The sequence below is a fragment of the Falco peregrinus genome, chromosome 1, assembly GCF_023634155.1.
Source record: "Falco peregrinus isolate bFalPer1 chromosome 1, bFalPer1.pri, whole genome shotgun sequence".
In the NCBI taxonomy this organism is placed as follows: domain Eukaryota; kingdom Metazoa; phylum Chordata; class Aves; order Falconiformes; family Falconidae; genus Falco; species Falco peregrinus.
Genome location: NC_073721.1, coordinates 30826230 through 30848900, shown reverse-complemented (window position 1 = coordinate 30848900; position 22671 = coordinate 30826230). Strand labels below are relative to the sequence as shown.

Below are 22671 nucleotides of genomic sequence, written 5' to 3'. Positions count from 1 at the left end.
AGTTGTATCCATTGGCAAGTAAGTAAAAACTTCAGAGTCCATTGGAAGCTACTTCTCAAACTTTTTATAGAAACATCTGTAATGCTGTCTTTTCCCTCAATGGGGAAATTAAGTAAAGTTGAGAGAGTTGCAACAGTGATGGAAGTGGGGCCTCCAAGTGAGAAACAAGCAGATCATTGTAACAGCATCGAGGGCCCTGGTGGCTGATCACTTTGCAGGATTGCTGCCTTGGGCTTCTGGGTGATGCTGACAGCAAGGGTTGTTACTTTAGCCTAATTCTTCATTACTAGGGAAACCGTCTTCCATGCTCACACACTGAGGATGCATGCTCTGTCAGCTTCAGGGAGATGCCGTAACTGCTGTTTCTTTGAATTATCAGGGATAGTTTTTTCTGCTTCCTTTGTAATTACAAAGGGAAGTGGCTTGACGTTGGGCTTTTTTTGTCTTTACAGCTGAGCTGTGCTCATCACTTCAGAACTTAACCTTTCTGGTCCTGTCACACCGCAAGTGTCTAGCCTGCACTTACAGCTCCATGGCACATCTCACTTCTTTTTTTTTAAAAAAATATATATTTTTATAAATGAGCTTTATTTTCTTAACTTCAGTTTGAACTGTCTCCTTTGGAGGCGATACGGAGATAATGAATGGTGTGTGCTAGCCTTCCTGTGCTTAATCACCCGATGGGGTTACAAGCGTGAGCTGGAGCAGTGATGCTGTGTGGCTGGGGCTGGCTCTGCCTGTAGCAGCACTGAGGTGCTGGCCCCAGGGAAAAAGCTTTGCTGGTGCAACTGGGTGTGGAGCTCTCTGCCAGCTTCGTAGCTCTGCAGCAGGCACTTAGCTACACATGGGTACAGGGACAGGAGGGAACACACGGCCTCCAGCCCTGGCAGGTACTTTAGCTATTTGTGGGAGGTGGCCGCAGGGGAGGGAAGAAATCTGTCTCAGTTTCCCTCTCTCAGCCCGAGGAAGCCTGAACCTTTTAAATGGGTTCTCAAAGGGGCCAAATCTAGGCGTGTGTTACTAAAGATGTTGAAAAGTCCAGTTAACAAACATGGTGAATCCCAGCATGACGCAACACATCTCCTGTCAGGGTGCTGACTGCAGCAGATGTTTTGGGGCTACCTGTGTTGAGTGTGTGAGTAATGGAGCACGCAGCTGTTACTGCTCGATGAATCTGAGCCCAGGTGATAGTGGCAAGGCTAGAACGTGGCGGGTTTAAACTCAAATTTTAGTTTGAGACGTTCTGCTTCAGCTTGGGAGGTTGTTTTTTTGTTGGTTTTTTTTTAAGGTGGTAAATGGGGATTTAAGTCTGTCCAAGCCCATGGCAAGGTCCCAGGAACATCTTAAATCATGTAGCTTGGGCTTGGTGTCTTAATCTTTTTAAGAAATCTGTGGTAGGACATGTGCTCTTGTTTGTGTCCTGATGAATCACACGTGTGTGCTGGACTCCTTGCATTGTTTTCTACAATTAGTGCAAAAACAGCAGCAATGGACGGGCTCCTTGGTGCTATTTGGCCTGTTGGTGAAGATGGCTGGACAAGGTATTTTGCCAGCCACTATTTTGTAACTTCACAAGCATGTACTGACAGGATTACTCTTGATCAGAAATCAGGATCTGTTCCCCCGTCATACGATTAACCTTCTTGGCTGTATGTACTAATTACTGCATGGAATTTAAAAAGAGCAGATTCTGGCAGAACATTTTGGTTCTCACATAGCTTTTTTTTTTTTTTTTTTTACAGGAGGATAAAAGATTTAGTAATAAAATAAGGATAAAGTAGGCAGAAGCATAGCAACCAAGGACCAAACAAACCTTAGCGTATAATTACTAGGGATATACATCTTGGGCCTGGTGCTGGAAGGAGTTAGTAGTTAATGATCTCAATGTGCATCCTCGGTTCAGTCCTTGATGATGGAGCTGCCTCTTCTTATGGTGGAGAATTATTCTTCCTCAGCTAGTGAATATGCTAAACTCTTCATTTCTGTTCAGTTTATTGGCTTTTGCCTGATGCAGTAATTCCCAAAACAACTCATTCTCTTTCCTCTTCATTTTTTAATAAGCCTGTCTCTCTCTGTCTTTTTTTTTTTTTTAGCAAATTCTTCGTATAACTGAAGTCACATCCACTCTGTGTTATTTCCAAAGCAGGGCTATTGCTCTGTACTCAGGTGCATTGGCACAGAGCAGGATTTAAGGAAGAGCTTCAGCTAAGTCAGGCAGACTTGATCTCCCTGCAGTGTCTGTGAGTGTGTGACCCAATTCTGCATCTTCAGTCAAGATGTGAATTTGTCCACTCAAATCCCACACTCCACATCCAGCCTGTGGTGTTCTGGCAGGAGGAAACTGATCTCACACTTCTCCTTGTAGACTATATTTTTAAAGTCATTGTTTAAACTGAAATGGTTTGGAGTTCTGCTTGAGGCTACTGAAGAGAAGAGCAGATAGGAGACTTTTTTTTTCACACTGCTTCAGCCTTTTCTGCTGACAGGACATGTGGCCTGTTAGATGTATAGGGTCGCTGTCTTCTGGGTGGCCCATATGCTGGAGTGGGAAGAAGACAGGACAAGAGAAGAAGAGTTGTTTGTGTTGGGTTTTTTTGTTTTGCTCCTTGGCTTTTAAACTGCAGTGTAGGGACAGGGTACAGGATTAGGGAAAGGAATGTGTTTGCTCTTTGCCGTTCCCAGTTCAGCGTCGATGCTGCACAGAGCCCAGTGTTGGGGAGAGAGGGCAGGGAAGCACTGCAAGTATGAGGTGTGGCTCAAGCACAGCCATGGCAGAACAGCATGCACCCTTGGAAATGCCTTTGAGAGCCTTCAGCTGAGTGCTGAGAAAGCACTTGGTACCTTAGGGGATGTAATGGCATTTCTTGTGGTTTTAAGGAGTTCTCTATTCTCCATCTGCTCCTATTCTGCCTTCCTCCTGTCATGTCGATGGCAGATGGTATTAAAACTGCCTGCATGAGTTTTCCTGCTCTTCCATGGAGAGAGCTGTATAGTATTGGATTTTGATTTTGGCATGTTAGATAAGGCAAGCGAGAAATGCACTTGGGAGCTGGAGTGGAGGGTGATGATCCTCAGCCATTGCAGGAATCTGTACGTGGCACAGACGAGACTGGCTGGCTGAGAGGAACAGACCTCTTAGGTGGGTGTTTAGATAACTTAGTCTCAGGCTGGTGAGCACCTGAAATTTGAATCTGTCTTGTGAGAAGGAAACCTGGATAGCAGAATGTGTTAGCATTCTGGATGGATAGCAGAATTAGGCTTTTGAGAGCACTCACCCCTAAAATAGCACTCCCTGAGTGTCTCCAGCTTTGTGCATGGTTTTATAGCTGTCACATTCTGGCTGGCCTGCATCCAGGCTGTATGACAAGCAAAATCTTCACCAGTCTGCTCTAGATGGAGTGGCTCATCTAAGCAGAGATGACTGAAAGCATTACTTAGAAAGGTGTTCAGCAGGAGTTATAACATAAGCATCAATTGGCCAGCTCACTCTGCTGCCAGTGAAAACACGCTGCCTGGACATGCTGATGCTATGGTACGTTCTCTGTGCTTGGCAGCGTGACTTCTTCACAATTGGGATTTGACTTGTGCTTTTATTTTTTTTATTTTTTTTTGCTTTTTTGAACCATGCATGAATCCTAGTGTGTGTACATACCTGTGACTTTCCAAGTGCAACGTCTGGGGCTTCGCCGGCTTCCTTGGCAATGTTGGAGGCTGGTGGTTTTTTTGCTCAGAGGGGTGATGCTCTCAGTTTTTACAGCTGTAGATGTGGATTAGTATTCAGATATTCTGGGCACTTCCTAGCAAAACTGGGAACTGCTACAAAACTGTATGTGCAGGGGCCGTACCACTGTGATCATGTGGGAAGCAGTCCTTGCTTGCCATGTGGAAAGAGTTAATAGGAGCTGTGGCTTCCAGAACAAAAACTAAACACTCCTGGACATTTCTGGGTCTGTGAATGGGGTTAGGATGGGCTTTTGCAGATGTAAACCAGTAGAAAATGGGAACTAATTTACTCTACATTCATACTTTTTAGAAAGTATGAAGGACTGTGTGAGGCTGTGGAAACGCAGCTGGTGAGCGTGTCACTGTGAAGTTCGTCGAGCACACGATCTTCTTGCCCCGCTGCTCTGTTCCGACTCTGGAAAAGGCTCTCTGGTTGTGGATTTCTCTCCTGCAGGAGTGAGTTATCCAGATGATGAATTTATGAGGCATGCTTGAGTCACGTGAAAGCCAGATGTGAACATTTTCCAAGCAGTGTGTGTGGGTCTAGTGTACGCCAGGCAGCTCTGGTTACGTGGCAAGTGGAAGTGGCCTGAGATCGGGCTGCAGCGTGGTGCTGGGGAGGCGAGGAGCCCCAGCAGCTCCCCGGCAGCTGCTTCTGACAGGGAGAAGAAGGTGCTGGCTGGGCTTGGCACTGCAGCTCGAGCACATCTGCCCCCACCCTCAGCACAAGTGCAGTGCCTTTTCCAGAGTCTGGGCCCTCCACAAACTGTTCGTGATGCAGCTGAACTCTGTGCATAGGACTAAAATTAAAGGCCTTATTTAATGCCTGCTGCTAATTCTTTTACTCATGCACTTTGGCTGAATTTGCCTGTTTGATAATCTACTAGTCAAGTATTTTTTCAAGATGTAGCCCTTTAAGATACTGCCTCTCTAACAGATGGCATGGGGGGTGGAGGTGATGTTCTGTGTCAGGTATATAGAAGAGGATGTATCTCTGCAGGGATGAGAGGTTTTCTTTAAAAAAGTCTCCCAAGGAGGGAGGGTTGGAGACGAGATTATATCTCTGTATTCCTTCAAGGACTATCTCAAAACGCTTCTTTCAAACATGATGCATTAGCATCCCACAGACATAAGAGTAAGGAGAACTTATTTAAGCTGCTCTGGTGAGGGACAGGGATGGCTGCTGCTTGCCCAGCAATTACAGTAGCAAATAAATCTGTCATGTGGTACCTAGGAAGTGTAATGGCTGAGCAGGCCCACCCTAGGTCAGGCACTGGGCACAAACGTTGTTTTTGTTTAGGTCCCTCTGGAGTCTGGAGAGAGAAACATCAATGGCACAGTTCAACAGGATGCCTTGAGCGACAGCGCTTGAAATACATCAAAACACTTGCAATCTCTCTGTGCCATCCTCCCATTTCTCTGGCTGTCTGTTGTTTTCTGATAAATTGAATAAATTAATTGTGTGAGCCAGAAATGTGTGAAAATGGTTCCAATTCAGATTAAGGCTCATCTGCATTTTTTAATCTTTCCAGGCTGTTTTACAGCCATATTGTAGAGCTACATGTAGACACTATATCACAGTAATTTTCTGATAAAAGTACTGCAATTCCTGGGGAAGGCTAGCAACGTCGAGTATTTCTTTCTCTATCCCTTAGTCTAGTGTATCTTGCTGCCTTCCCATTTCACCAAAGTATCAAGCCCCAGCTGAAGGAGAAGAGACTAGAGGAGAGAAACCTGGAGATGGGCTGATAAAGGATGGTCAATGAGTCTGGGGGATGAAGCGTTTGGAGATGACACACAAGGGTATGGGGGAAATACTGAGCACGGTGCTCTGTCTGCAGATGGGAGCAGAAACAAGCACCACAGTTTTGGGGTGCCTCAATGACCTTCCTGCTCTTGGCTGTATTGGATGGCAGGCCTCACCTTGTCAGGAGGAGGTTGTTCCTCAGCTTGTCTGAGGGGCCAGAAAGGAAATGATGAGGGGAGAAGTGGAGGCAAAATACCAGCAAGAAGCTCTGGAGGAGCTGGGGTAGACTGAGCCTGGCCCCCTGGAGGTCTTCACCTGCTCTGGGCAGTAAGGCATCCCACCTGAGTGCCCAGGAGAATGTGGCACTTCATATATACCAACTCCTTGGCAGGATTGACCTCCAAAATCTAGATTGAAATGACGGCTTAACTTCCATTTTCTGTTCTGCCATGCGTGACAAACATCACAGTGAACAAGGCTCTTGGCCAGCTGTAAGAAATGGACACTTCTAAGGAACAGCCCCGTCAGCCCACTTCTTGCTGACTTATCAAATACCACTGTTGGGCTGAGAACACCCCTTTCTTCTCTTAATGCTTTCTGTTTGAAAAGTGGTGAGTAGAAACAGCATTTACTTTCCCCAGCTCCAGTCTGAGGAATCACTGCCAGTTACTGGACCACCAGTGAAGTTCTCTGGAGTGGAGTGCTGGTCGTTGACTTCTCAGGACGCCAGTATACTTTCAGTTTACTCTAGGATTGTACTGCTTAGTCTCTTTTCACCCTTCCAGTTAAGACAGGAAGGGTGTATGTCTGGGAAATGAATCTGCAAAATGCTCAGCTGCACTCACCGCTGTGGTCCTTGAGTAACTGAGCCAGTAGCACTACTTCATGGAGAAGACTAACAAATTACAGAACTGGTCACTGTTAGAAAGGGGCGGTCTCTTTCAGACGTTGGCATCTCTTCGGCACAGCCACTTGTTCTTACAATCCTTTTCTCAGTATTTTAAGGTGTACCTCAACAGCTGCAGGGAGATTTCAGTATTCCCAGGTGATGTTTAAGATAGGGCTTCATGAGAACAAAAGAGTTTTATTAATTAAACGGACCTCGGTCTGCTACCTCCTATATATGACAGCTATTGCAGAACAGGTCATGCCTTTACAATTAAGCTTTTTACCCTCCAAAGCAAGGTAGCCACATCTAAGTGATTTATTGGGACCCCGCTTGTGAGACCCCACCTGCAGTACTGCGTTCAACTCTGGGGGCCACAGCACAAGAAGGACATGGACCTGTTGGAGCGAGTCCAGAGGAGGCTGCGAAGATGGTCAGAGGGCTGGAGCACCTCTCCTGTGAGGACAGGCTGAGAGAGCTGGGGTTGTTCAGCCTGGAGAAGAGAAGGCTCCGGGGAGACCTTATAGCGCCTTTCAGTATTTAAAGGGGCTTACAAGAAAGATGGGCACAGACTTTTTAGCGTAGGGCCTGTAGCCATAGGACAAGGGGTAACAATTTTAAATTGAAAGACGGTGGATTTAGATTAGATATAAGGAGGAAATCCTTTACTGTGAGCATGGTGAGGCACTGAAATGGGTTGCCCAGAGAAGCTATGGATGCCCCATCCCTGGCAGTGCTCAGGGCCAGGTTGGATGGGGCTTTGAGCAACCTGGTCTAGTGGAAGGTGTCCCTGCCTATGGCAGGGGGCTTGGAACTAGGTGATCTTTAAGGTCCTTTGCTAATCATTCTAGGACTTGTCTTTGACCCATGCTAACTTCTCAGCTGTGCACAGAAATCACGTGGGGCAAGGGCTACGTGGCCAGAGCTACAACCATGCTGAGACCTATGACCAATATGATCCAATTCCCCAGGATTACTGCAGAAATGTTGTTGGGAAATATGTAGCTTAACAGGCTAGACAGCTCTACAGACACTAGTTTTAAAAAGTTTTAAAGGTCCCCGATAGCCCCAGCAATATGCAACCTGTGAACCTTCAGGAGGGGGTTCCTTCTGGCCTTACAGCAGTATTAAATAACGGATGCCGGCCTCAACGTTGATCTGAACACTTTAAGTGACATTAACAAAGAAACCTGCATTAGTAGCTATGGCTAAAATGCCTGTGTAGGAGGCGTTTCTTTGCACCTGCTGGACCAGGGACCCAGCTGGATTTGCAGTACTGATGTGAACTGTGAATGCAGCATCTCCTGGATTTTGGTAGCATTGAGCTCGTGCTAGACTGACTCTAGCTTTTGTAGGTTTTCCTTGAAGCTCACTTTGCTGTAACTGCACACAAGACAAATAGTCTGCTGCTAAAATGAGATGAGTGGGGCAGTATCGCAAGCGTAAAGCATTGGTCCCCAGCAGTCTGGCGCCTGTTCTCTTGCTAGGGGTGGGAGGAGCAGCAAACAAACCAGTCTCACTGGCAGCAGGAAAGCTTCTGGTGAAATCTAAAATAATCCATTTCATGTGTTTTCTTCACTAGAGCAACCGTCTTAATTGTGTCCTTAAAGCCTGTGTGCACACACACACCCCCATCTCCTTCCTTTCCCTCCCCACCTGAGGAGCCCAGCTGAACCATCTGAGGGGTCACCCACCTCTGTGGTGGCAGCTCAGATGAGATGGGGTTCAGTGGCCTTGTCCAGTGACTTGCCTGCTCCACCGCTATTTCTGTGTGGTGCAGCTCTGAAGGGGAGCCTCCTCTGTGCTCTTCACAACTGCCTTGGCCCCGTGGCTTAACTGTAATTTATGGACCAGTGTTTCTTTTGAGCTTTTAAAAATAATTCCAGTTGGAGGGGTTTGTTCTGGCTGCAGCCGAAGCCAGCAGCAAGGGCTGTGGGGGTTGGTGTTAGGAGCAGAACTGGGATGCTGTTGCCTTAGGAGTGGCTTGCTCTGAGCAGGCAACTTTAATTTCCCTTCCAAAGGCTGAGATTTCCCCCCCACCTCCAAGTCATCTGAGACCAGCCGGCGCTCAGCCGTGCAGCAACAAGGGAGAGGAGAGGCAGGAAGCGAGGGTTTGTTCGTTTACCGTTACCAATCCCATTGGAAACCGGCTCCAAGCCCCATGCAGAATTCCAGTAAAACTCTGTCCTAAAGGGGAAACCCAGGTCCATTCAAAGCTTGTGTTTTGTTGGCTCGGGCACAGTGTGCTTCTGGGGCCTCTGACCTCCTCCCTGTACCCTGGCTCCCTCCGCGGCTCTTCATTTGAGCTCTCTGTGAAGTGGAATCCATCACTAATGTCTGATATTTTTATTATTTGTAGGGGGGACTCTTAAAAGCTGGTAGCAATTAGAGCTTAAATGTCTTGGAATAAAAAAAAAAAATCCCCAAGAAGGAAGTTTAATGCTAAGCAGATGTGCAGGAGCAGCTGAAATATGCTAGCTGTCTTCTGCTTCAGAAGCAACCTCATCCACATCTAGCTGCTGTCAGGCTGAGGCAGCCGAGAAGTGCTGCTGCTTTTGTGCTGCTGCTGGGGCCAGGGAGCCTATGTTGGGGACCTGTGGGATTGTTTACCAGATAATACTTAGATTGCCCCTTTCTAACTTAGACCAATAGTTTTGACAAGGAGGAAAAAATTACTTTGTTTAAAAAGAAATGAAAAAAAAAATTGATAGTCACTAACGGGATTGGTTTTTATGGGGAGTTTGGTTCCTTGAGATCTCACAGGGGGCGTTTGTAGATATGGCTACTGAGTGTCTAAGTTTAAACGCCCTCTCTTCTTGGGCAGGCAGATTCAGGGTAGCCCTAAGCTTGTGCTAAGTGCAGCTTCTTTGCTCTATCTTTAATTGTTGGCTGTTTCAGCACTTTGCTGCCAACTTGGATTGGGACAAACTGAAATCTTCCCAGTTGCTCCTGCAATATGTCTTCTGCTTTATTTATCGCTGCCATATTCAGGTTCTTCTGTCTGGAAGAAGATCTGACAGCTGACTGAAGTTCATAATCCAGTTCCTGAAGGCAGTGAAGTCTATTCAAAAGCTAATAGACAAGTCGCTGACAACAACTCCTTCACACCTTTTCCCGTGCATGCCTCAAGTCTGTAATAGAAACATGCTGTATATACCCTCCATAAGCTAGAGCACAAGTTACTCTGCCAAATGATTTCCTGTTGTACTCTACCAATGCAGAGCCTTTCTTTTTTTTTTTCTTTTTCTTAAATGGTAAGCCAAAGTAAATTATAGTAATGTACCATAGTGTATTTTGTACTGTATTGTGACAATACAGCGTATGAGTTTGGGAGTTAGATTGTTGGAAACCTTCAGTTTTTTCTCCAGACTGCCACTATTGAGAACTTACTGAAAAGTAAATGAAATACCGAATCCATGTGAATTCCGGTTTTGCTCTAACGCAATAAAAATTGTGTGCCTGATCTAAAGAAAGGATTCCGAAACTTCACCATTCCATTAGCACTGAGGAAACGCAGCAGTGTGTTTCTTGGACCTCTGGTTTCCAGTGCAGAGGTTTGAAAGCAGTTTCGTATGTTTTGTGTCATGCTAGCAATTTCTCAGTTACATACATACTAGTCATATACATTACTGATTTTTGGCTGCCTTGATAGTAATCTGCAGGTCAAAAGATAAGTCAAATAGAGGAGGGCACCAGTACAGCTTGCTCCTCTCTCCAAGTGACTGAAGGGTGCATCTTCTCTGCTGTTAAACTGAGGGGTCCAGAACTGGGTTCCCCATTGCAAATGAGTTTTTTAAATTGCATTTTGGTATTGTTTGCTAGAATTTAGGAAATTCTTAGCCTGTCATATAAACAAGCCTCCTCATCTCTTCTCCCAGGCAATGTGACAGTGACAGCTGCCCTTCTGCTCCCTCATCCCACAGAAGGGGAATGTCTGCTGGTTCTTATGTAGAAATGGGGGCAAACCTGCCAACTTTTAAAATGTGCTTCCAGTGTATTCAAACAAAAAAATAACACTTAACATTTGAAGATTATTCCCAGAATCCCAACCCAAGTATTTACACCTCGTTTCATGGAGGGGGAGGGAAGTCTTTGACCTTGTTGGTAGCAACTCTGTTAGCTTTTTCCTAAACCAGGTTTCTGCCTCATATTCATTGGCTAAAAAATGGTATTTCTAGTTAACTTTGGATGTACCTTTATTGGAGCTTTGTATTCTTTTTCCATTGAGCATTATTTGTCTATTGTTATTTTCCTTAATGCTATTCCAGGGTAACAAAATGCTTGTAGAAACTTGCATGTGTGTGCTAAGCTGCTCTCTGTGAGTTGCCTGTTGGTCTTTTGGGGATCATTAACAGCTGCAAAGCTAAATACTTTTGCAGGTTTGAGGCTTAACAAGTCAAACTGTCTCTTGGTGTGCATTACCTGTCCTATTGGGAGTGAGCTCAGAGCATATCTTATTCCAAGATCTCAGAGTTGGATCACTACAGATCAGTTTCATAAGCTCTGCAAGTCCCCTAAAACATAAAAATTAACCGGGTAGTTCTTATGACTTGACCTTTAACTGAGTCCCTATCGTGCCAACACCACTCTTAAGAAACCTAACATCTCTTTCAAAGCTGTCTTGACTAACTTTAAAACTTTCTGGTATGACTGTTTTCTTGTTTCTCTAATTACTTTCTCTTTTCATGGCTGCCCTCTTCTTGGATTTCAAGTTTGGATGTCCAGTTTGTCTGAGACTCCAAAAAAGAGTGTCGCTCCAGGTAAATTCTCATGTCTTGGTGTTCTGCATGCTATTAAAAAGAGAATTCTGTAGTTCAAACTGTGTGGTTTTGGAGTTGTCTTCAATATGAGTCTCTGGCGCATATAGCCAGGGTCTTTCTCTGCTTGTGTATTGGTTTTTCATGATGCATGATTTCTGATAAGAGCTTTGCTGTGATGACTGCTGCCTCACTTTGATGTCACCGCTAGCAGCGGATAGTAGCTTGGTGTGTTGTATCTTCATGCTTAACTCAAAGCTGCAATCCAAAGCAGCTTCCCCTCATGTGGTAGGTTGACCCTGGCCACAGCTAAGTACCTGCACAGCTGCTCTCTCACTGTCCCATGTGGGATGGAGGAGAAAAGAGGAGCAAAAGTGAGAAATCTTGTGGGTCAAGACACAGGAGAAAAACATGACACTGTGCTCCTTGTTCTTCTGAAATGCTCTTTTGCTTTTCCACAGTAAGTAGAAACAGTTTTGTGTGGAAAACGTTGGACTCGGGAAGATGCAAAATTGTCATGGGCACATGAGACTCCTTGTCACCAGGAGTTGGGAAGGAGGAAGGAGCAGAGAAACAACTTCTAGCTGAGGTGTCAGGGTCTGAGGAGAAGTAGACCAATACAAGGCAAAACCTAAGCTTTATAGCGTAAGGAATTGGGACTTCTCCTGAGTAACCAGTGGATTTCTTCTGCAAACAGTTGTCACCTGACATGGAATACCAGAGAAGGGATCTTGTCTTCCTTCAGACTTAGGAAAAATGATCACAAGCTGTAGATGCTGTGTTTGTACAGGATGCTGGCCTGGTCACCCAGGCAGTTAAGGCCACACATACGTCTCAAGGCAAGGAAAGGTAGAAACACTCCTGCTCCTTTCCATACCTGACTTGGTAAACATTCAAGTTCATGCCCTGCTCAAAGTATGTGAACAAAATCCCACCATCCTCAATGGATGAGTGCTTGCTTGTCTGAGGATTTTGTAGGGAAGACTGCTGTGATTTCAGAACTGCTATTCCTGACAGAAGTTGAATATAACCCGGTGTGTGGGTGTGTGTGTGTGTGTGTGTGCCTGATCTTAGCAGAGTAGGTCTAAATTCAGGAGGGATAAAAAATGCAGAAATACCTGAAGTATTCATTCACAGGAGCCTGGTGGCTGAAAGGTCACCAGGGAGCTCAGACAGGGAAACAGAAAAAGGCTAAGCAGGAGAGAAATGTGTTGAGATGGAGACAGAAGAGGTGGTGTTGCTTGGGAATAATGACAAGAAGCCCTCAGATTAGCCGGCTGGGGTGGGATGAGGCTCTGGATTTCTCTCTCTACATCCGTTGGGACTGTTTCATGTTGCTATATGTAAAATGACAAATAGAATGCCAAGGCTTGCATCCTTCTTGAAGGGCAAGGAAGTAAAATCTCAAACAGATATAAATTTCTTCCCTTCTGCTGACTGTTTTTAGCTAAATGCATGTTGCTAGTTTAGTTCCAAAAAAATCTGTGCATGATGATAGGGCAAATGTGACTAATTGCATTGCATGGTGCTCAAGAAGGTGATTGTTGATACATAGTCCTGCTCAGAAGTCTTCTGCTACATTTGCAGGTTCTTAGCTCCCCATGCTGTTCCAGTTCACACGGCCTTTCAGTTTACTTCTCATCTAAAAGAATCCACAGTTTCCAACACAGCTAGTCTTCAATCCAGATCTGCCATGGGCTGTATACTAATGTGGCAGGCTGACAGAGCAGCCTTGAATTTGAATATGATCTTGACCCGTCCAGCGCGTACCTGTGTCCTGAACTGGGGGTTGGGGACTGGAACAGAAGCCAGTTTCATGCTGCCTGAGCTCCAGCTGAGGGCGCGAACCTGCTCTGTGAAGTGGTCACTAACCAAGGATTGCAAGTGGTTTGATTTCCTACTTCGGGAAAAGGTGCCATACAGCCAGATCCTGAGAGGTGCTGTGGTGGGGCACTAGTTTGGGCCACCCCAACTGCCATTAAATTCCTTGGCTAGTCTGCTTTGTGCCGTGTGAAGTGATGTCAATGTGTTGCGCTGCTGAGCAGGACTAGGGCAAATACCAGAGTATATAGGTGACTTCAGCCTGGTGGAAGACCCTGTCTAGCAGCTGTTTGAAAATCTCCAAGCAGTTTAACAGATTTGTGTGCAAAATACTTAAGTATTCTTAACTGTTGCTACCTGTAACCTACTTGGTTGAAATTGCTGTTCAGGGAGCCAACTTTCCAAGAAGGAGTGGGAAGAGGACTCATTTTTTTTTTTTCCTTTCACCCTCCTGCCGCTAATTTTTCTTGGCTCTGTTGTAGAACCTAGCAGATCAAAAATAAAAAATAAGATCCTGAGACTAACAAGCTCCACTTGGCAAAGGGCAGCACTGAATTTGTCTGTTTGTCAGGATTTTGTTGGAAATGCTGCTGAGGACTGTAAAGAAGGAAGAACTGAACTGGAGAACTCGCTTGAGAGCGTGCCTGCCATTTACCATGGGCCAAGCTCGTTCTTGACTCCCTCCCCGTGGGGGTTGTGTTTTGCTGCTGATTTTAGCTGTGTGTCAGACACGTACTCCACTGCTGGAAGCCATAGTCAACCTTAAAGCTGCCCCTAGTCCCAAACTCTTGAAGGCTTATCCAGATCTTAGTTCTTAGAAGTGCTAGAAAATACAACATGTGCCTTATGCTGGGGAATGAATCCAGGCACAGGTTAATTTTCTGCTGCTGTGATTGCTGGTCATATTCCCTTGTTGGTGGCAATGCATGCTGTTGGCTTGGGCTCCCTGTAGCTATTTGTAGCAGCAACCCAGGGGGGCAGGAGGAAGCTAATGCAGCTCATGGAGACACCTTCTATACCAGGTTTCTGCCTGTATAGCCAGAAAGATAGGAAAGACTGGAGTTGTAGCTGCTCTTCAGGGAAGCTGTTGCCCCATGTACTGAAGGGCTTGCAGAGCACATGAGCACTGTGGAGTTGAGGAAGGTGTGTGTAGGGATGCTCACTTACAAAGAAGCTTCTTGTACACTAATCATGGCTGCTGACCTGGGGTGAGAGGGCTTGCACGCTAACCTGGCCAGCACTGGGCGCATAGTGCTCAGCCTTGGTTTATTCTCAGGCATTCTTTGCATTTGGACTAGGTTTTAGGCTAAACTTCTCAGCCTTTGGGTGTTCTGAATTACTTAAGCAGTCAGATCCAAACCTTTCTCTTTCTGCTTTCAGTCCTGTCTTTGCCTAACAGCAGAGTGTCACCTGCTTCTGAAACTTTTGTGAAAAACCAACAGGTTTGCTTTGTTTTTTATGAAGAGCTACCTGGCCAAACTCAGGAAAGAACTACAGAAATTACAGTGTATTAATAACCCATTTGATAGACTTATCCAAACATTTGTTTTCATCTGTAATGAGGCAAAGGGACTTTTGCCAGTATTGCTTTATTGCTGAGACCTGGACCGGACTTGCACTGAATTCCTTTAGTTACTATGGGTGATTCTGACTTTTGTCTCTGTCCCTAAATTTTTGTGGCTCAGAATGGCTACACCAAGAGCAGCTGAACACTGCTAGAATTGAGGGGGATTCCTGTCTGGCAGAAGGGATGGAGACTAATCCCTTTTCCTATTGCCACAACCTGTGGGTGGCCTTTTACCTCCAATAATTGATGTGTAAATATAGCCTGAATTTTGGTAAGTGGGAAGGGGCTGAAGAGTGACAGGCTGGAGTCCTGGAATATCCAGGAGATGAGTCAAAGGCCTGATTGCTAAGGGCACAGGTGTGAAAAAGGGCACAGAATGAAAAAAAAAGAATGAACAAACAAGCAAACAAAAATCCAAAACAACAAAACCCCACGACACTGAATAGATGAGAGATCCTAGGCTTAGAAACGTGGGTTTGATCTGACTTGTGTTGTCCCAAAGGAGTTTTGTAGGAGGCTTCATCAGTCTCGTCCCATTGCTTACTCTAGGAACTGGTTATTTTAGGAACTGCTTTTCCAAGACCCCTGTGAGATTGTGAGCTCATGTGCTTTACGTGGTAAAGTCTGCTTTTGATCTTGTGTGCAACAGACACTTAACCCAATTTTTAGGCAGACCTAAGCTCTCTATTTTAAAATCCTTGGGGGTAGATCACTGGTGGAAGGCTCAAAGAAAACATGCCATTTTAATATGTTTATTTATCATAGTGATGTGGTCCTTCTGGTAAGAAAGAAAAGTAGAGCTTTCAGGGGAAGAAAATCCCTGTGTTTAGAGCTGGGCATATGATTGTTGTGAGGGCATGGACTGATGTGAGGGTTTTAAGTAGGTTTGCTGCTCTTCTGGGTATTCTTTTTTTATCTACCCCCCGCCTCCTTCCCCAAAAGGAGTTTTCCAGAGATATGTAAAGGCTTGCCCTTCAAGAATTGGCTTTAACAAGAAACCACAGCTCTAGATCCAAGCTACCACTATTACTCCTCCCTATGTACAGAGAAGTGCAGAGCTCTGACTTTATCATATGGAATGCCATGACACTTGGGGATGCTTTCTGCCAGACACCCCTGCATGCAGACCCTGCACGTGTCCTCAGCAGTGTGCCCGGGTCAGAAGAGCTGGACTACCTGCCAGTTGGTTGTTCAGCTGTGAATCATCCTTATGGCGTTCACTGACCGTTTCTGTGGTTTTGGCTTCTTCCACGAAACTTCCACTGACCAGCCCAGTACTAATTCATTTAGTCTGAATCTGTAAACACTTGATTGATAATCATAAAAGGGCAATATAAAAGCCTGTGCACTGTATGGATTAAAAGAGCAGACATGTTTATAGCCTGATAACAACGGCATACTCTGGCAAAGATCAGGAGTCTCAGATTTCCATATCCAGATGATTTTATTTTTGGAGTCCAGTTGGTGGTTTTAATTTTTGGCTATTGCAAAACCATCATAGGTCTTAGCTGTTGCAACACAGGAGGAGGAGGAGGAAGACGTTGCTTGGAACGGGTGCTCTGCGCTCTTATTTAGGAGGCTTTCCCAGTAGTTGCTGGTCTCGTGAGTACAGTGGGAGGAATGACGCTCCCTCCTCACTGCCCAGTGAGGGGGACAGGGTGCAACTGTGTCACTTAGTGCCAGCTCTGAGGGGCATGGACAAGCTCCGATGACATTTCTGCCCAGCCCAAGGAAAGGGGTTGCTGAGGTGAGGAGCGGGAGGATTGTAAAGTGGAGCCCTATGGAGAGGAGGAGGGGTATCCTCAAGACTTTAACCAGGAAACGGACTCGCGGCAAAAAGAAATGGAGAGGCAAGCAAACTCTTACTTCAGCCAGCAATCTGTCATGCGCTTTGCTCTGGGGAGGGCTTGCAAGTTGGAGCTAAATCAAAATACTAATTCTGCTTTTTTTGTGGGAGAGGAGGGGGGAACTTCACCTGGCACATCAGCCTTATCCTATCCTCTGCTCTCTGTTTCTCCTGCCTGGACTGAAGAGGCTTTTTAAAAAGTGGGGCTGCAGTGTCGGGAGCAGCACAGCATGCATGTGAGCTTGCTGGGGAACTCGTGCCACTCTGTATCCCTCCTGCCTGGCGTGCTTCACACGGAGCAGGCTGTTACTCTTCAATGTAATGCTGTGTCCCGTGTCTCAAATTAGATCTGAATCAATTGGCAAGGATGCAGAAGCGCCCACGGCAGCGGGCGTTAATTGGTGCTGTGCTCTCTGTGGGGCTGCCTGTCTTGTTCTCTTGAGAATCCCCTTTGGGAGGGGAACCTGCAGTCTGACTTAACATAACAGCAATACTGTGGGCATCCTGAGTGTCTTTGAGGAGTAATTCATATAAAGATGCTTGTGGGGAATGGAAGGCTGAGGAGGGTTAAAGTGCCTGAAGGGAGTATAGTAACAACCTAAACTAGGCTACCCAGAAGATGTTTAAGGCTTTTGATTACTGGGAGGAGCTGTGTCTCTGTCTTCCTTCCTCCTTTCCTTCTTTCTTTACTGTTACTGAAGTCTTTCCCACTGTGCAGTACCTAATTCTGGGCAAGCATCAGTCTGGCAGCTGTGGGGACCCCACCCCTCCAAAGGTGGGTAGGGGTTGGGGGTATCATCTAGGTATGATCTGCTATAGCTGTAAATGAACAAGCTTGTTTGACCTGGGTTACTTCTTTGACCAAGGAATTTATCACTTTTTTTTTTTTTTCTTAATAAGAACCCTGTAAAACTCAAGCTTCTTTGAACAGTCTCTTGATCGTGTATGTTGCCCCAGCCACTGTAGTGACAAATAAATCCTCCTGCAGTGAGCACTTTATCCAAGGCAGGACAGAGTAAACAGCATCATGAAGTCCTACTGGGTTTTGGAGATGTGAGTGCAGACACAAGATACCTGACAAGGTGGGTTCTAAAGCCACTTTTTTTTAGAGCCAGAGTTGCAGAGGTGGATTTGAAGTGCTGCTTCTCAGGGTTTCCTGGCAAGGGTGCTCACTGAGCACACAGTCCCTGGCTTGCCCTTGGTGGCTGGCAGCGGGGCGCTTGCCAGCCTGCACTCCAAGCCTGGTCCTCCCCTTGCTCTTAGCAGGGACATGTGCATGACATGAGCACCACTCCTGCCACCAAGCCAGTGCTGTGGTTTTGGGTTTTGTCTCAATCTACTCCCATGAAAACTGTCCAGGAGATTAGAGGAAAGAAGGCTAGCAAGTAGCCTCCTACATGTCCCCTGCTCCCTCTGCCACTGTTCGGTCCCTCCTTTTGCATTTTCACACAATGAATTCTTTGCTGCTGCTCATTCATAAACATAAGGCCATGACACCTTTTGTTCTGGTTTAGAGAACTGGTATTTATCTTAAGACTAAAACGAAGTAGGGGTTGTAGGTTTTTTGCATAAATAGGTTGCAGGAGGATGATCATGCTGCCCCATTCTGAGCTGAAGAAGGGACTGTGTGGGAAGCAGTGTGAAAGAGGGGAAAGCACTGTATCCCACCCTAGGTAACCCAGTTAGCACTAGTTTAAACCAGAACACACAAGTCAAGCTGATTCATCGCAAACAGAAACACGATGCTTATTTGGAATGAACAGCTGTGGTGAAAATTTTTATTACAAATTACAATGTTGTCAGTTCATGGTCTTCTTCCCCTGTTCCTGCTACTGGCTGTGGTTCAACTACCTAGAAAAGCTAAATCTCTTAAACACAAAGTTCTAGAGGAGATGACTCCTCTTTAAAGAAAATTAGCTTACGTAACCCGAGGAAAGTCAGGCACGCTTAGGGAGTAAGGTAGTCTTCTGATTTTCTGGATTTCTTAAATCTGGTCCAAAGAGAGGCATTGTGATAGCGTTTCCTGAAAGGAAACTGTTGAATTAATTGCTTTTTGTTCTAGGATTTTAATTTCACAGGATGCTGTTTTAATGGCTGATGCATTCTTCACCTCTTTCTTGGCAGGGATGCTAATTATTTGTCTGTAGAATCACTTCGCATATGAAACACATATGAACATGCTGCGTTTGGAAATATGGCAGTGAGCATCCTGTGCTTGGCTGTCAGTCCCCTGACTTGTCTGGTGGACAGTTTCAGACCATGCTGCTTCCTTCCCGTCTCTTATAGCCAATTTGTCATCAGAGAATCAGGAGACTGGGAGTCTGCTCCTGGCTCTGCCCCCATCATGTGAAATGGGACTTTCAGCAAGTCGTACATCTGCTTCTGTCTCCCCTTTCCATCTGCATCTTAATCTAGGGAGACAGGAACTGCCTCTTGATATGTAAAATGTGTAATAATGCTCTTGGCCCAAATGGCTCTGCCCTAATACACGTTGCTGTAATTCAGGAAACCTGTAAAATAGTTTTGTGTTGGGGCATGTTGGCTCTTAGAGATTGTGGGTGCTTTTTGTTCTGGTCAGACACTTTGAAGAGTGTATAAATGAGGGCAAATTAATAAAACCTGGTGTCCTAAAGGTTCTTGTGTTTTTTCAAGGCAGTTTCCAGGCGGTCTGTGCCTGGGCTTGAGACTGCGGAGGCCCCCATCTGCACTGTTTATGTTGCACCAGGGAGCCGAGATGTGTCTCACACAGCAAGCAGCAGCGTGAGGAGGTCTCCCTCCACATCTGGTGGGGTGGTGTGCCCGCCTTGCAGCTCCACCCCAAAACACACGATTTCGGTTTCGGGGTGGAAAAGTCAGAAATCAAAAAAAAACCCCAACAAACCAAACCTAAGAAGAAACTCCAGGAATGTGGGGGAAGGGAGGAGAACAGTTATTTTGCACCTCTTTTTGCCCCTGTTTGTGTGAGAGCCTGCTCTCATTCATAAACGGCCCTGACAGCTGAAAGCCCTCGGTACGGAGAGAAACCAAACAACTGGAGAGGTTGGCTCCCAGGGCTCCGAAAAGGCGCCGAAGAGCGATGGAGAGGGGGAAGCCAGAGCGCGCCGTGCCCCTGTCCCACTCACGGCCGCTCCGCCGTGGGGAATGCGGAACTGCGGGGCAGGCGGGGGGTGGCCGTGTTCGAGTAAGGATCTGGCGCTATAACTTTTTTTTCTTCTTCTTGTGTTTCAAGCAAACACTCTTCCCCGCCCTCCCCTCTCTCCCTCCACCCCACCTCCCTCTCTTTCAGTCCTGCTCATGTGTTTCTATTTAAGGGCTGCAGTGCAGACGAATATGATTGGCATCTACAGCCCCCTCTTGACTTTCAGCACAAGCCTTTAGAGTGGAGAAGGAGCTGAGCCGCCAAGGGGAGAGCTGTTTTTTCTTTGGGTTTACTGGGGGGATGGCTCAGCTGTGGATTTATGCTGCTTCTGCCCAGGATTTTTCTCTCTGAATGGGAGCAAGGATTATGCAAACCATGTTGGGAAGAGGTTTACTTTCAGAATCCATCATGAAACTTTGCAACTAATTCACTGTTTTCAGCTCCTATTCGTATTTTTTTTTTCCTCCCCTTTTTTCTTCTTCTTCTCTCCAATGTCCCTCTGTGCTGCTGGGTTGTGGGCCAGAGGAGGCTGTTTCTATATGGCCAGCCATTTGGGGATATGCTGCGAGCCAAGGTTGTTTGCTGATTCGCTTGGCTCTGGTGACAAGTTGGCCTGTTGTGAATCGGATGGACGGAGGTCGCTCTCAAGGAGCCATGGCTGGAAGCTGGCTTACGGCTTGCTTTTTCCCTTCCCCAGGTGCTGATGCTAGCTCTGAACCCATGATCCTGGAGCAATATGTGGTGGTGTCCAACTATGAGAAGCAGGAGAACTCTGAGATCAGCCTCCAGGCTGGAGAGGTCGTGGATGTCATAGAGAAAAATGAAAGCGGTAAGACACGTTTGCTCCTTTTCCCTGTTCCAATGGTCCGATTTTTGCATGTGTTCCTCTTCCTCCAGTTTCCTCGTCACTACTTGTACGTTAGCTCCATCTGGTACAGTTACTGTACTGAGCATGTTGAAGTTTCTCAGTGTTGATTTGGGACGGGGGCCAAATGTTGCCTTCTCCCATAAGAATGTTTCATAGGTTTTGTGCGTTAATTAGCCAAAGTACGCTAATGGAAAACGAAGGTGAAGGAGAGAAGGATCTGCAGCTAATGAAGCTGATGTATAGTAGACTGATAGAGTTGCCCTGCTGTCTCTTCAAGTCTCTGTCAGCATTTCCATTACTAACTCCCTTTTTTGGAGGATTTATAGGATGAGTGTTTAAAAATTGCTTGGGATGAAACTTGGCTTGACAGCTTAGCCCATGGCCCAGAGTTTGGTAGGGAGGGGAGAGAATGTGCGTAGATAAATACGTGGTCATGCACAGTTTCAAAACTTCTTGCAGAAGTGTTAATTGGGGAAGCTTGAGGCAAGCAGGCAGAGGCTGTCATGTAAAAGCAAGACGAAATCCCTTCTGCCATCTGTGGAACAACCAGCTTCACTTGGAAAATGAGATTTTTTTGGCAAGTGTTTGTATAGATGTCTTTTCGTGTACTTTAACTCTTGGATGCCTGGTAGCTTTGACTCGAGCTGAACACAGCAGACTGTGTACGTGTGAGTGGTTGGAGCGGGTTAGCAGCTGGTTTGAATAACTGCCTGTCTTCAGCAGTTCCCCCTCCTCCCCTCCAGCACTCTTTGTGTATTAAACCAGAGATGTTGTCCAGGACTGGTTTCCAGCCCACTCATGACTTGTGTGTCCTCATCTAGAGGAGCTGCTGGCATTCGGAGCCGTTCAAGCAAAGTCTCACGTTGTGGTAGCTCCACATGCAGGGCCCTCACAACTGGCTGGCTCTGGAGTGTGCTGGGCATGCCAGAGTTTGGGGGAACCAGGACACCCTGATCTGGGACTCAAATCCAGCTTCCAGAGCTCTGAGTCAGGTTATCCACAATGATGACCATGCATTGTATTTTATTCTTTTTTTCTTCTTTTAATGGAGTGGTGATTTCTCAGCTGTATGAAAGCCTAAGGCTTGTTTGGCTCAAAGTGATGCAGTCAGTTGCTGGCCAGTGATGTAGCATGGTGTCCAAAAGGATTGTTTGTAGAAATGCCCTGGCCAGTGTGAACAGAAATGCCTGTCTCCTGGGCACAGACTGCATCACTTGCAAAACTAGCAGAGGCCAAAATGCCCATCTGCCCCTTCCAAGCCTGATGGCTCCTCATTGTCAGTACTGGGCGTTAACTGCTGTCAGAACAAGCCCGGTTGTTGTGGCAACTTACATTCATATCCATGATATCCCTGTCTTGAATAATGGCTTGTGGAGCCAAGGAAATTGGGCTGTTAAATAATGCAAGAAGTGTTTGAATTTCAAATTACAGTTCCTTTGTGCTTTCTTTTAATGTGGCGTCTCTGCCTTACACAGTTCACGTCATATTATATTGAACACGTGGTCTGTGGAGATATAAATGGAGAGTGTCAGGGTTTGAATCTAATTAGTGGGTCCAGAAACATGACTCTTCTAAGGAAACATCCTTGAAATTGGACTGAAGTTCCTAAGACCATGTTATGATGCTTAGCAGCCAAACGTCTTCATGCCCATGTAAGCAAGGAAGGAGATCTGAAGTCCTGAACTCCATGCTATGATCTTGCCCTTTAGAGAGATAGATACATACAGAGATATGTATTAAATAAAGATATCAATATATATTTAAAAAAGAACATCCATAAGTGAGATTGGTGATGGAGGGAGCATCATTTGCTTGGATGCTTGTCTAAACTGTTCTGGCAGAGAAATCATGTTTTAGTTCTTCAGAGGACAGGACTCCAAGCGTACACTTTCACTCTGTCCCAGGTTAGGGATGCCACAGGAGTGACTTTAATGCTATGACTTCTTGTCTCTTCAGCTATAGCTGAACCTGTGAATGGCATGTAACGAATCTAGCAAAAATTTCTCAAGTGTTGACCTCTAAAACTCACAAGTTACTGATTGAATGTGGGTGTCTGTTTAGTGTAGGCAAACAAGCTTAGATGATGTGGCTATGGCTTTTGGAAACATGGCAATTTACTTTCCAAGAAAATAAGATTGTTGGACTATGCACATGTGTAGTAATTAGTCTGACCTGTATGGTTATGTTGACTTGGTAAGTGTCGTAAAACTATAGCTGTGATTGTATAAATTAAGCTCATTCTTCTCCTGGTCTAGACAGGCAAAGATGCTGTAAGGTGTTAGAGATGTCACCTGCAGCAGGGCCGGTTCCTTCAGGG

The 22671-nt window shown here is 45.9% G+C and overlaps 1 protein-coding gene across 4 annotated transcripts in view; it reads left to right on the top strand.

Moving 5' to 3' along the window:
* The window catches only part of SH3PXD2A (SH3 and PX domains 2A), a 272105-nt gene that overhangs the window by 176293 nt on the left and 73141 nt on the right, over positions 1 to 22671 (top strand). For 3 of the 4 annotated variants that reach the window (XM_055805638.1, XM_055805632.1, XM_055805643.1), the window contains one exon: positions 20184 to 20315. In XM_055805638.1, the coding sequence (XP_055661613.1) occupies positions 20184 to 20315 (132 nt within the window). Of the gene's footprint in view, positions 1 to 11068; positions 11117 to 20183; positions 20316 to 22671 lie in introns of all 4 variants that reach the window. The other variant, XM_055805652.1, reaches the window with a different exon arrangement.